At 42.9% G+C, this 15,012-nt stretch overlaps 1 protein-coding gene across 2 annotated transcripts; it reads left to right on the plus strand.

Moving 5' to 3' along the window:
- Nucleotides 1-3,886: 3,886 nt before the first annotated feature.
- On the plus strand, nucleotides 3,887-13,627 carry sepsecs (Sep (O-phosphoserine) tRNA:Sec (selenocysteine) tRNA synthase). 2 transcript variants are annotated; one of them, XM_056443017.1, is made up of 12 exons: nucleotides 3,887-3,951; nucleotides 4,996-5,111; nucleotides 5,214-5,368; nucleotides 5,777-5,895; nucleotides 6,208-6,366; nucleotides 6,958-7,111; nucleotides 7,206-7,308; nucleotides 7,458-7,587; nucleotides 8,219-8,310; nucleotides 10,160-10,253; nucleotides 10,417-10,507; nucleotides 12,159-13,627. In XM_056443017.1, the coding sequence occupies exons 2-12, from the start codon at nucleotides 4,998-5,000 to the stop codon at nucleotides 12,409-12,411; spliced, it is 1,464 nt and encodes a 487-aa protein (XP_056298992.1). In that variant the 5' UTR covers nucleotides 3,887-3,951; nucleotides 4,996-4,997; the 3' UTR covers nucleotides 12,412-13,627. The 2 variants fall into 2 exon arrangements, with proteins under 2 accessions (XP_056298992.1, XP_056298993.1); XM_056443018.1 differs by lacking the exon at nucleotides 3,887-3,951 and adding an exon at nucleotides 3,976-4,091.
- The last annotated feature ends 1,385 nt before the right edge of the window (nucleotides 13,628-15,012 follow it).

A 15,012-nucleotide genomic window follows, 5' to 3' on the forward strand; every position in this document is an offset into this window, starting at 1 on the left:
TTGAAGAATGAAATTACGCTGGTTTTGCAATCGTGATAACACCTTTTTAAAATGTAATTCACGATATAAAACCACTCTATACAAGCCGAAGTCCTGCTCTCAAAGTATAATTTCAGAAGCATAGCAGTAAAATCTACATAATTTATTGTCAGTAAAAGTACACTTTCTGCAGGCTTCTGACCCAGTGAAAGGCAGTGATGTGTAAGTATAAAGTAACATAAATTATACAAGTAAAATACCTCAATATTGTACTTAAATAATTAAGTAAATATACTAGTTACTTCCCAGGTGGGACACAGATGTTCTTTCCTCTGGCTCTTTGTGAATCAGATATGTGCAACAGCTGTAATTCAGTGTTAATATTCTCTTGAAGACAAACATGTGTACATCACTGTCTCTGCTCAGCATCGAGCGGCACTAATGACAGCAACATGTTGAGGAGCGAAAGAGGTCTGTCACAAAATGATGCTTCCTGTCCTGGACTGCCATCTCTTTCTGGTCTAGACAGCTTGTGTGTCATTCTGTGTGATTCATTAATGAACCGGATTCTGAAGTCATGCTTCCTTTTTGTGTGTGGATCAGCAACTCCACTTTGTGGTAAACTGGCAACGGGACGTCGTAATGTACACATTCATACACTGATTGCAGAGGCAATATGAAACAAGAGTAGCACCTGTGAGATGATCATTCGTATGCACACTCACAAAGACACATGTAGACTTCAGGGGCAGGGAATGAATTGCCTTGGAATTTATTTTATTTGAGTTTATGCAATTTAACACGTTCACGGGGCAAGAAACCGATGTGCTGCATTTGTTAGTTTTCAACTTGTGTCCCTGTATCCCTAAAGTGTATAGCTCTCTATATCCATACAACCAAACAACACTATATCGATATACAATAAAGTACACATCACACAATACACACTCAAAAAAACGAGTCAAGCCCTTCTTAGAGGTGACACATTTAAATATTGTTTGATACATTGAAATAAATCAATTACAAAACGAAGATATTTATATTGAATGGGTGTAACACATAATGTATGAATACTTTCATTTATTAGATTTATTTAGGTTACACTCACAAAAACGATTCAAGCCCTTCTTAGAGGTGGCACATTTAAATATTGTTTGATACATTTAAATAAATCAATTACAAAAATAGATGTTTATATTTAATGGGTGTAACACAAAATGTATGAATACTTTCATTTATTAGATTTATTTAGGTTAGATGGTGTGCATATCAACTCAAAATAAATGTGTTTCATTGAGGACTACCCTTTGCGCATGCGCCTTCTGAAAATCAGTTGTTTACATGAGGTGAAGACACTTTTAGGGCTGTATGGTGGTGTAGTGGCTAGCACTGTCGCCTCAAAGCCAGAGGGCCGTCAATACCCAGTCGGGGTGTTCCTTCTGTGTGGAGTTTGCATATTTTGTTAGTTAGTTAGTTAGTTTATATTTTGAGTTGGACAAACATAAATTAATTTAATTTAATGAATATCGTTATTTTATTTTAGATGTATTTGATACAAATGAGTTGGACTAACTTAATTACATTGTATTGCACTGATGTGCTAAATTTGAGTTGGAGTTGCATACATTTTTTGGATGGAAAACCTGCCAACAATTTAATTGAGTTCATCCAATGAGTCATTTCTTTGAGTGCACATACCACAAAACACCATACGCACACATTACAGATTAATCACTCATTAGCTTAATACTCATTTAGTTTGAGCATGATTAGAAGCAGTGTGTTGGTATTTATGAAAATAAAATAAAAACCAATTTAAGCCTCTGACAATACTTATTTATAATATCTTTGCAGGAAATTAAACAATGGTTCCTCCAGTGATCATTTAAATGAACTCCTGTGGTATAAAGTGTCTAAATAGCACCCTCTAATAAAACACATTTATAGTTAGGTCCCCCCCCCCCCCCACACACACACACACACATTTTACAAACGTATTAGGTGTGTTGGAATTACCTCGGGATGATGGCGAAGACGCATTAGTCCGAACAGGTTTGACTCCTCCCTCCTCCTCCAAATTAGGCCAATTAGATACCTCGTCAGCGCCCAAAGGTGCAGGGAACCACGTACGCCACGGCAGAGCCGCCCCGCACACACCCACTGCCCTGTGAATCAGTCATCCACTGAGGGGAGGACAGACTTCTCTCCTCCACCCTCAGCCCACTTTCACTCGGCTGCCGCCTGACGCCAACACACATGGATCTGAGGAAGCGACCAAGGTAGGAGCCGGGTAGGACACGCAGGTAGGTGTGAGGATACACGTTGGCTCCAGGGCGCGAGGGAACAGGCTACAATGATTTATTTGTTAACATCCACCACATGTTCGCTTTTCCTCAGTACTTTTGAATTGTTGCCCCTGCTGTGAAGTTAACCCTCTATTCGAGGACCAGGCTTTGGTTTTTCACTTTGACCCTTTCCCCCATTTGCAGTGATGCTGTAGTTGTATTTGTTTTGTGATTGTTGTGCATTATCACAATGGTGTTTTTATTGTATTTGTTATGATATTGTACTAAGCATAAACCCGTTGGACTCCGTTTGGCTCCTGGTTTCAGTCACCCCACGTCCCACGAGGCGGACATGTCTTCAGATAAGCAAAGTGCGCGTTTGGACTTTACCACCCGGCCTCTATTTAAACATGGGTCCAGGAAGGAAGGCAAGATGTTGGCATAGCTGTAAAGTTGAAAGCCCTGCTATGCCATCACATTGCCATCTTTCTCTCCCCTTTGCAGCAAATCCATGGATAGATCTACCTGACATCTTCCCGAAAGTCTATTGTCCTCTGTTCTTTGTGATTCATTTATGCTTAAATTGTGGCCATTTTTAATATAAGTCAGCAATATTGTCTATTAACAAAAATGTTTTGCATATATGAAATATTATGAAACTTTAACAATCCTTATTGATTTCAGACTGGCCAGCCATATTTTTGACATATCTTGCTTTACAATAATTATAGCAAAGTCAGGCAAGCTAAAGGCTGCTATGTTGTCCTGAAGAATAAGTAAATCGTAAAAAAAAAAAACAGCCTCCTATATCAGTGGTGGAAAGTCCTAACTATAAGTATTTACTCATATACTGCAGTTTAAGGGCAACTTTGAGGTACTGGTACTTTACTTGAGTATTTCTATTTGGTTCTACTTCACTCTCCACTGTATGTCAGAGAGAAATAATGTTATTGAAATGATGTAGGTTTGCAATTGTTCTCATAACCTGCTAATAATTATATTACATTTGATTATAGAGCTGCAATGATGAATGACGTAATGATTTATTTCTAAAGGTTTGGCAATATCAAGTGTGTATGTGGGATAGTGCATTAACTACTTAATAAAATATAACTGTTTCCAAACGACCTTTGTACAATTCAGTTTTTGTCTTTTAGTCCAGTACATACAAATATATTTAAATGTTTTATTTTCGATTTTTATTGATTTATACCATTCTGTTCACATTGCATTTATAAAAAATGTCAATTAACATTCTTGAAAGCTTATATATATATATATATATATATATATATATATATATATAAACACATGAGTCTGTGTGCTCTACAAGTTGAGGCAGGACGAATGCCACACAAAAAAGAAACATTTTAAAAAAAAGATGGTCGCAGCACTGGAAACATTTTCATAACATTCATAACATAGTGGGTATTGTGAGAAACAGGGTGGAAATAGAAAAAGAGGGGGAATAATGAAAAGATTCGGGCTAACAGGAGTGAGAGCACACGTGGACATGACGTCAGATGCTTGGTCCGCGCGTCTGACCAACCGGACACTGCAGGAGTCGACTGCCTCCACAAGGGGGCAGCAATGCAGTCAAACCCTACCGAAGAAGAAGAAGAAGAAGAAGAAGGAGAAGAAGAAGCAGCAGCAGCAGCACGGGGAGTCTCACATGATAAGCTGTGAGGTAAGAAGATACGTTCACTGCCATCTACCGAAGCTCGGTTGAGGTTATTGGGCGTTACGCGGACATTCCCGTTGGCACGTGCTTCTCGTTGATGGTCTGCAGTGAAACCTTTGGGTTAGGAGACGAGGGGTAACTTCTTGGTAGGTGAGAGAGAAACACGCGACGCTGTGGCTGTATAATAATATAATAATAATAATAAACATAATATACACAGTTAAAGTGTTTTAAACCCAGAGCGTCAGAGGCTGAGGAGACGTTTTCGTCGTTGCAATGGGTTTAACACCAAACGCACCTGGTCCGATATTTTCCCACAATGCAACCAACACATCTTTCTATTAAAGCCCCGCCCCGAAGCTGGGACACGCCCACAGTGTGTGTGACAAGACGTGTTGTTACACAAAGTCTACAAGCCCAAACCCATGTTGGCCATGATGTATCTCAAGCACCACAGGAGACTGTTTTCATCGGCTCCTCGTGACCAGTTATCTCCACATGCGATGCTCTAGTAACCCCTTTATGAAGAATATAGTTAACTGCTCGTTGTGGGGCTTTCTGTGACTTAAAATATCACAATGTGCACAATATGACTTCATTTTTGTGGGTCTTGATCTTTAGGACAGAACATTTGAGCCTGACGGGTACCAGCTCCTCTAGGTTCATGACCCCAATGTCAAAATGTATATTTAGGAGTTTAAAAATTAAAATAAGTAACTTAAACATCCTCATTGTTTAAATTTGTTCAAGAATTATCAACAAAGTATACACTAAGTTTGACATTTACATGTATTTGCTGTCAGGGGTCTCTTTCTTTCTTTGCTATTTTGGCACGACACTGTCTTGTTACTTATAGGCCGACATCTATTCCAATGTCTGACATGAGATTCAATCGGGCTGAACTGCTATTAGAGATTATTTGATATAATTGTTTTATATGCTGGGCATATATTCCACAGTTGCACTTTTTTAAGTGCAGTGAGGAAGTATTTTTGTTTTAAATGTCCCCATTTGTTCCTAATGTTAACATGAAGCCATTTTCTTTCCCAGAGATGAACAGTGAAAACTTCAGCCTGAGTGAGAAGATAGTGTCGACCGCCTACGTTCGACAGGGGAGCCAGGCACGCCGCGGCCATGAGCAACTCATTCGACAATTACTGGAGCAGGTAAGGTCTACGGCTGCCCTTCACGTTTCCTCAAGGTCGCTGCGGTCACGGTAGATCCGTCCTCTTTACATGTGTGTGTGTGTGTGTGTGTGTGCGCTGCAGGGCAAGTGTCCAGAGGAGGGCTGGAGTGAGAGCACCGTCGAGCTCTTCCTGAGTGAGCTGGCTGTGATGGACAGCAACAACTTCCTCGGCAACTGTGGCGTCGGAGAGAGGGAGGGCCGGGTGGCCTCCGGCCTCGTGGCCAGACGACATTACAGGTTGAGCGCTTGACCGGAGTCCCTCTGCATAATGTTGAAATGCACATTTGTATCAAGCGAGCAGCCTAACTGTAGAACAATGCACTTCTTTGTCGGTCAGGTTTTATACATACATGCAACACATCGTTGGAACCCAATCGATATTTAAATGAGAGAGTTAATAAAATCTGATAACGATGTACACAGTTGTTTCTTAATTTGAACATTTTTATGAGGATCTTATAACGGTGGTCGATATGGAAATGTTACTAAATTATGCATTAAAGTGTGGGGAAAAAAATCTTAAATCAATGTCATCTTACATTTTTTTATTTCTACTAGTGATTAGTGGAATACCAATATTTTGATTCCTCAAATTAATACAGTTGTTTCACAGTTTCTGTTGTGACGTCCAGCTGTTTCATGCAGGTTGATGCACGGCATCGGTCGGTCCGGTGACATTGCTGCTATTCAGCCCAAAGCTGCGGGATCCAGTCTGCTTAACAAGCTGACCAATTCCGTGGTGTTGGACATCCTCAAGCTCTCAGGTGTGTACGTCTTATCATTCAAACTCAAGAACATTCTTGAGATGTTCTTACTTTTAGTCTCGCACACATGCGATCCCACGTTTCCCGTAATGGAACTCTGGCATCTTTTATTCGCCCGTTTGTAAACCGGCGACATTTTAAGTCTTAAATCCAAGCTGGGATACCTCTGATGACATCACCAGGGTTATCTTTTCAAATTTTAGAAAGCTCCCGAATAGCAGTATGGTGTCCCTTTTTTTTTTAAATTCAGTTTTTTACTTGCACGTGTAAATGGAAATAACATCCGCACGCTGTGTTTCTTCTGGACGACAGGTGTCCGGAGTGTGGCGAGCTGCTTCGTAGTTCCCATGGCAACAGGAATGAGCTTGACTCTGTGCTTCCTGACTCTTCGTCATCGAAGACCCAAAGCCCGCTACATCGTTTGGCCACGCATCGACCAGAAGTCCTGTTTCAAAGCCATGATCACGGCAGGTGATGATGACATCGCTATCCGATGCACCCTTACATCCTGTTCACAGACTATTTCATTTCATCTGCACATATACACACACTTTGCTTTTTGCACACTGTCTATATTTAATATTTTTGTATTTGATTTGATTTGTCATTGGTGTTGTGTGTTGTGTATGCATGTGTGTTGTATATGTACATATATATTTTGTTTTGTTTTGTATTTTACTTTTATTTTACTTTGTATACTTCTATATCTTTCATCCCTGTTTCTTATATTTTGTGTTTTGTTTTTTATTCTTGTGTGTTTGGTTTATTGGTGCTGCTACTGTCACGACAAATTTCCCCTTGGGGATTAATAAAGTATATATCTATCTATCTATCTACGTCGGCGCTAGAAATATGGCAGCAGATGGCAATTGTGGGGGGAATATTTCTAAAAGAAATGCTCATATGCCTCATTATGCGATGACAGACTAAATACGTGCACTTTCTGTAAGTGACTCCACTCCCTATGAGGGGTAGACGTAGGCTTTTTTCTCATAGACACACACGCACAGTAACACCCGAGGGCTTCGCTGCCTCTTGCTCACGCCTGACTGTGTTGAACAGGCTTTGAACCGGTGGTGGTGGAGAATGTTCTTGAGGGCGACGAGCTGCGGACGGATTTGGAAGCGGTCGAGCGCAAGATCGAAGAGCTCGGAGCCGAGAACATCCTGTGTGTTCATTCGACGACGTCCTGCTTCGCCCCGCGCGTGCCCGACAGGTATCATCACGTTGTCACTTACCCCTTCACGAGACGTCACGGTAGTTGATTCACAGACAAGTGAGGATGCGTCACTAATTATCTTGTCTTGTAGGCTTGAGGAACTGGCTGCTATGTGTGCCAAACACAATATCCCCCACATAGTTAACAATGCATACGGCGTGCAGTCGACCAAATGCATGCACCTTATACAACAGGTGAGTGCGGATCCTCCTCGGTTGCACTTGTAATGGAACTGGAGCTCCGACGACAAATGTTTGGTATTTAAGCGTCATTACTGTCAACGTGGACTCATTTGCGGCCGATATGGGGGGTTGCTTAATTTGTCGAGGCGGTCTTTCATCAGGGGGCTCGAGTTGGAAGGATCGATGCCTTTGTTCAGAGCCTGGACAAGAACTTCATGGTTCCAGTAGGTGGCGCCATTATCGCAGGTTTTGACGAGTCCTTCATACAGGAGATAAGCCAGATGTACCCCGGTGAGTATTTACAAAGCTTAGCTACATTAAGTGAACTGACGGAGGTCATTGATTCAAATAGATAAATGGATGTGTGTTTAATTCAGTTTTATTTATTTATTTTTTACTTGCATTTCCTTTTTTTTTTTTTACTTTTATTGCAGTTATTTTATTAATATGACAAGCACATTTCCATCTATACCAGTTCGACTATGATGAATCAGTAATCACATCATGTAAATTCAGAATAATTAATACTGTCGTAGTTTTTTCTTCAGCACATAGTTTTTAATGCGTCTATGTAGATAGAAAAACCCTTTCTTATTCTTAACATTTTTTTATTTTTATCGAGTCTTCACACAAAGCAGAGTTCAAGAAGCAATAGATGTCATGTGTACAGAAGGAATCATTACAGAGTTACATAAACACATTCAAGGAGTATGACAGAGGTCAGACAGTGAGAGAAAAGTGATACCTGCTCCGCCATCACGCTTCACCCAACAGCTGCTGATGCTTCTTTTCTTGTTGTTGAAAGGTCAATGTTAGGAGTGTGTATGTTAATGTTCATAATTGGATGTGCTTGCACACAGCCAACTCTGTCTAGTTCCTATTGCGGCTCAATAAAGTCACTCGTCGGGCTTCTTTCGTCCAGGTCGAGCATCAGCTTCACCTTCCCTTGACGTCCTCATTACCCTCCTCACTCTGGGAGCCAGTGGCTACAAGAAACTGTTGTCGGAAAGAAAGGTGAGCGGCCGCACACATCACCTTTTTATAATATGAGATATATCTGATCACATACTTCAGTAGAGTATATATCTGCGGGATGCCTCCAGATGGCTAGACAAATATGCACGGGTATCAAACCACTGCAGCAATATCAGTCTGACTATGTTTCTATGAGTGCTGTGTCAACAACTTTTCCCCTGAAGACTAAAAAAAGGACAGCTTACATCAGTTGTATTGAATTGCAGTGGATCACATGCTATGGCTGAGTGTGTGTGTGTGTGTGCTTGTAGCTCTTTCCCTGTATTTTGACTGAGCAATGAGACTTTCATCTGCTCAGCGAGCAATGAGCTTTCTATACTCAGGAATATGCTATAAGGGGATCAAATAGTTTCAGAAAACATCCCCTGGCGGCTCCCTGGTTTAAAGCAGACTTGCTCACAATGCAGCATCCCCCTCTTCAAGTGGTCGGCACTGCAGCATTCTCACAGCTCCAAACCGCTCCGCTGTGAATGTGCTGGATGTGTCTTGGACCGCGTTTGTTTCTGCCGACACTCAGAACTCTGGAAGATACGGAAATACAGGATTCTTATTCAATGTTCAAAAGCTGGAAGAGGACATTCTCCGATGGATCATGTGAAGTTTTCCGACATTAATACATTGCCAACTGAACCGAAACCTAAAAAATAGCAAACTCACGGGTCAGAATACAATACCCACGATATGATCTGCGTGAAGCCAACTCTGTGGCAGAAATATACATTTAGGAAATACCTCTGGCCTCTCGGATGAACCGAGCCCATCAAGGGTTATTGATTTGGTCCACATTATGCATAAATAATGTACAGGACCAGTTTTCCATGGTGTCTGCAGAACTCAGTGATTTTGTGACCCACCCCTCCCAAAAGCTTTAAATAATTCAGACTTTTCATATGTTGAAAATGATTTACAGCCTCATCTAACTATTTAACTTTTTTCAAGCTAGGCATTGCGAAGAGCCGTGTGGGTGTGGGTTGTTGTTGTTGAAATGGGTTTCAGTCTTCACACACACACTTATTGTGTGCAGTCGTGGCCGGGCCACTCTCTCCACCACTTGCACCCCTCCTCTCCTGGGATAGTCAAGTCTCCCATTGTTATACGAGAACAAGAGACACTTAGAGACACTTGACATCATTGCAAAGCTGTTTGTGTTTGACTCATGACAGTGAAAATATTTTCCTTCTTGGTGTTTTCAAATGTGCAAGGTATGAGTCAGCAGAGTGCGCAGTAGAGAAACACGCACACACACACACACACACGTACACTGTTTTAGAGAGCAGATCCTTTAATGTGCTTCACTCAGGAATCTGATGCTGGTAGCAATCAACAAAAAACCAGCTAAATGTTGTTGTTGCGCCGCTTCCCTGTGCTCATAACGTCTGTGTGCGTTGGCCTTATTCGGTGAGCTAAACGCACTTTGTCATCATATTTTGAACACGTTTAATGTTCAAATCTCCGGACAAAGGCCTGTGTTGCTCCGCTCCTTCCTCTCTGATTGATCCCAGAGGAGGATGTGCGATGGGGACGACGGTCCTGGCCGGAGAGGAAGAGGAAACGTTGTGCTGAGGCTTGGCTGGAAATGCACACAGTCAGGCAAATTAGTAAATGGGGAAAAGAGGAGGAGGGGGAGGAGGAGGAGGAGGGCGGAGGCGGTCTGCTTGTGGGTGGATTTGCTTGATTTGCACACAAAAAAAGAGGCTACCGCTGCTAATATACCGCTGTGTTAGAGTGTGAAAGCAGCATTGTGCTGCTATTTATAGTTGTTTGGCATGGCCACGGCTCCCTCTTGTTCGGTCTTTCCACGCCTCTGCTCTGTCTGCTTGTCCTGCAGGAGATGTATTTGTTCCTGGCCCAGGAGCTCAAGAGTCTAGCCTCAGCTCACGGGGAGAGGTTGCTCCACACCCCACATAACCCCATTTCCCTGGGTAAGCCCAATTCACTGGCTTTAGACCAGCAGGTCTGCCCACTGTATGTTCTGTTCGTGCATCTCGGTTCATTTTTGGGGCTTTTTCTAGTTATGAAAGCTACATTTCTGACCCTATATTTGTACATGTGTGTGTGTGTGTGTGTGTGTCCTCTCTCCTCCAGCCATGTCTCTGGATGGCCTCCAGGCCGAGAGTGACAAGGCGGTGACTCAGCTGGGCTCCATGTTGTTCACCCGGCAGGTGTCAGGAGCCAGGTATGGAAACTTTAAAAAGGGCGTGACCGCAATCTGGCCTGGAAATGGAAACATGGGGAGGTGGCTGAATACGAGAGGGGGTGGAGGTGCCCGTGCGCGCCGGGGAGCGAGTCCATTCGCCACGAACGTCAAAAACGGCTGTGTCTGCATCCTCGAAAAATGCGTGGACGAGCGGTGCATTGCCAAACAACATGGCCAGTGAAAGTCAGCAATCAGCCAGATGGATCTGCTGTTGGTGGGGGAGAGGAGACTACTTCAGATGATTCGGCTGTCGGGGCCGACTCACAATTCAACGACATGTTTCCATTTCGAGCCACGGAGCGGTGTCGTCTCCACTGGGACAGCGACACAGACAGTCACGGCGATGTTCTCCTCGCCCCCCCCCCCTCACTGGTTGTCTGGTCGTGCTTTTTCTGAGCAGGAGGGAGGGGCGTTGGTCAATCCTTCATTGTTGCCTTCTGCCTCACGGCTGCAAAAGTGCCAGTATGTTTTTTTGTAATGTATTTTTCCCATTTTCCCCTTCAATGGTTTATGAACACGCATGGGAGCCCATCTAAATATTTTAAATATCCCAAATGAATGATTTATTTGGGCCATTGTCATATTTGTTGCGTTTGTGTTTTAATGCACTTATGGCATGAGGAAAAACATCAAACGGCTTCCACACTTCCCTTCTTCCCCTCCTGATTGGTTCAGTGAGCACGTGAACACTTCTCTCATGGCCAGAGTGCAGAGCTTACTCAAATCGTTCCCGGCTTTTTTTTAATCAACGATGTGCTATTTAACATATTCAAGACATCAACTGCAGCTCAAACATTTCCCAGTTTCTTACTTGAATGATCTGCCTCTAAAACACTTCACGGTTAAAGAACGTTGAGAATACAACACTGGCTCATGTCAGCCGTTTGTTTTTTTAAATCATTTGAGTTTCTATTGGAATGTACTTCTAGAACAAAGCTTTTAACTTTGTAAAAACAACAACGAGCAACAGTTGACTCCCAAGTTAAATCTTTCTCGTAAGGACGATTGAGCTGAAGTGACACAATGAGTCGCGCGCTCGCTGCCGAAGGTTACCTCGCCACATCAGGTGCCAGCAAGCCGGAACAAGTGTGATCTCCGTTATAGAAATCTGATCTTTCAGACTGCCATCATCAATATTAACAATGCAGCTCTGCACTCTGCAGTCTTTCAACTCACTTTCGTTTTTCCGGTTAACTGTCATGACTCTCATTGTGCTAAAAAGCCCTAAAGAGCCACTGTACACAACAGACAACATTGGCGCCTCAAATTGGAGCCTTCATCAGCTTATTTCCCTCAGGAGGCAAAAACGGAGCCAAGAGGAGAGTGAATGCTGGACCTAAATTGGTCGGGAGGCCAGAAAATCCCCTCCGAGCGAATGCTGATGTTGCCTGTCTGCTGGTGTAGACTAAATTGTTCATATATTACAAATTTACCATGGAAATCCTAAGAACACAGTTCTTCACATTGCCCAGGAATAGCATTTTCTGTATAAGTGAGAAAAGACTACATATTGTTATTTAAATGATCGTAGTTGTTTGTCAAGGGAATAGTTTAAGCTTTGGTTGTGGGTAGTCGTTTGATATAGTGAAATAATGTGTATTTGACCCTGTTTTTCCACCTATGCTTCTAGGGTAATCCCGCTGGGTCAGGAGCAGACCGTAAGCGGTCACACGTTCCACGGCTTCATGTCCCACTCCGAGGCGTACCCCTGTCCCTACCTTAATGCCGCCTCAGCCGTGGGCATCGCTCGGGAGGATGTGACGCTGTGCATCAAAAGGCTGGACAAGTGCCTGAAGACCCTGAAGAAAGAGGGAAATGCTGCGAAGAGTAGTTCCCCGGCAGCCCCATCGGGGGAGGGGACACTACTGGAGAATGACCAATAAGAACACTTTTAAAGTGATTTCTACTTAGTTTGAGCCCTCTGCTGCCTGCACTTCCTTCTTACCCTGATTTGATCTGTGTGTGTGTGTGTGTTGGAATGGGTCTTGCTGATGTATTACCAAACCAGACTTTGGAATGAGGTCAACGCCTTGAGCCCAGCGAGGAACAGCTGGCGATGAAACTGTGCACAGGTGTTCATTACAAACGCTGATGTCACTGATTATTCTCTCCTCTGTGAAGGTGTGTGACACGAGCTGCATGCAAAAGCTTCTCGGGAGCATATGGTTGTTCACCACCGACCAAAGCATCCGCAAATACTTCCACTGCTGTCCATATATGTTGAAGATGCTTTAGTTTTTGACTAAAAATAGATTATGGATAAACCATATGAAACGGCCTTTGCTTCCGGTGTGTCATTTCTCTTAATTCACCTCATCGGCAGCCTGCACAGTGCAGTTATGATATATACCTTTATTCGTCCCACAGTGGGGAAATTTCAAAAATCACAGCAACGGTGCACATCAGAGCATTAATTTAAAAAAAACATTATAAAACACAAAACTAAATACTAATACTAAATATACAGGGGGAAAACAAAGTAAAGTGCTGAGTTTGCCAGGATCTCCAGCGATCTATGAGATGAAATATACAAGAAAAGTATCCAGTTGTGCAGTTTGAAAACAATGCTGGAAGGTTCATAATTGTTATTCGACCGCTGATGTCAGGCAGACACACGGTGGCTCATACTTCTGTTTTGGGAATACATACGGCTGCTTTTCCACTCATTGATGCATGAAACAATATCGCCTTGTGATGTGTGTTATGCGATGTCCTCTGCAGTGTGTTGTAATCTGATACAAAAGCTGTTGAGCCATTATCTCCGTTGGAAGCCAGTGTATTGGGTTAGCTCTTTTACTTTCAGGCTGTGGAAGCGTTGAAAGGATCACATAATCGATTAAGTATGCCAAATATAGATCACTGCTCAGTAAAGGAAATGTTTATATATATAAAGAGAGAAATAATGAACAATTTAAGAGATATATAGACTGTTGTATTTTACTGTTGCACAGTGTAGGATGGATTTGGATTTTAACCAGGGGAATCAATCTGTTATCAGGTTTTACGCCGTGTGTCTTATTCCCTCTGCTCTCCAATCTCACTTATTTGTAAGCAGAGCCGGTACTGAGGCACAGAAATAGACTCCTACTACCTCACTGACTGAAGACTCATCTATATTTCGATACTGCACTGTCCAAGTGCTCCCCTGTCGTCTGCTGTGGATTATTGGGGTTGATTGTTTTATGTGGAGTAGACGCTGCCGCAAGTTCAAACCCTGTATGCGTGGACCAGAACCGGGCCTTGGTTCTAGGTTGGTAATGGTAAGGCAGTTCTTACTGGATGTGTTGCAGTATAGCAACAGCAGAACCTAATCCACCCAGCAGCCTTTGAAAGTGGCCTGGAGTCTGATAGACACGGGGGCTGTATGAGCACACCTTAACTGTTCCCATGCTGGACTGAACCAATAACGAAATGCAGTGGGAACACACTCTGACGCCTCTGCTACGGTGCAGCACTTTAAAAAACAGCAGTGGCATTTATATAACGGCTATTTTCTCTGATGATGGTTGCTTCTGTGGTGGCAATTTTTTCATCAGATCCAGTCCGATTTAAGAAATATTCAGCTGTTAATGACTGATTATTATAATATTATTATTATAATATGTTATTTGAGCGACGTGAACAAAGCTGGCTGCCTTGTCACCGGCAGAGCTGTCGTGTTCTCTTCCCTCTCCAGTTCCTGTTGATGGGTTCCCACGTTTTTTGCTGAGGTTGCAGCAATACTGTGGGGGAGCGAGAGAGTCAGACTCACTTTTTTGTGCTGGCCAATTTGAAAGGAGCTCCCCGCTATTGATCACGTCTGCTGCAGTGTGTAAATTGAAAAAGGGCTGCCGCTGAGACATTTGTGATCAGTGTGTCAGTGTCAAGAATTCCAATACGGAAACAGCACAGGGAAATCAAACGGTATTGATCAGGGTGAAACGAGGCCTCATCATGATCCAAGTCGGTTGGTTTATCATTAGAACGTAAGTGTCTCTGGATCTTAAAATAACAAAAGACATTTGCAGCGTTGTGTTTTCCCTTCAACCCAATTAAGTGTTGAACTCCATCTCTCCTCACTAAAATAGACTGACTTAAATACATATGTCTCCCCTAATCTCCACACACTCAATCATAAATCCAAGCACCCCGGGGATGCTGCTGAATGACACACAGCTCTTCCTCCTGGCTTTCAGCAGCTGCCAAGTAGAGTTCAGTGATGACGGAGTGCCAGAGTGGCACAAAACGGCCACAGATTAACAAACCAGTTATACTAAGGAGCCACAGTTTACCAAACTACCAATAGAATCATGGATTACAAGACCTTACACCTGGCTGGTGTATAGGGACCAACATATTGTACTATTGTGTTCTAACTGTAGGCTACATGCTGCAGTCTGCATACGTGCAGCCAATCAGACAGCCGTTGGATTTGGTTGAAAAGCCCTCGGGCTGAGAGGCGCTGTCCATGGTGCTGCAGTTCTGAGGGAGGGGTACCGTGTAGC

The sequence above is a fragment of the Pseudoliparis swirei genome, chromosome 21 (genome assembly GCF_029220125.1).
Source record: "Pseudoliparis swirei isolate HS2019 ecotype Mariana Trench chromosome 21, NWPU_hadal_v1, whole genome shotgun sequence".
In the NCBI taxonomy this organism is placed as follows: domain Eukaryota; kingdom Metazoa; phylum Chordata; class Actinopteri; order Perciformes; family Liparidae; genus Pseudoliparis; species Pseudoliparis swirei.

Coding starts and splice junctions, on each gene's coding strand:
- sepsecs (XM_056443017.1), top strand. CDS start 4,998: ATGAACAGTGAAAACTTCAGCCTGAGTGAGAAGATAGTGTCGACCGCC. Junction 7,112..7,205: donor GCCCCGCGCGTGCCCGACAG/GTATCATCACGT, acceptor CTTGTCTTGTAG/GCTTGAGGAACTGGCTGCTA. Junction 10,254..10,416: donor ACATAACCCCATTTCCCTGG/GTAAGCCCAATT, acceptor TCTCTCCTCCAG/CCATGTCTCTGGATGGCCTC.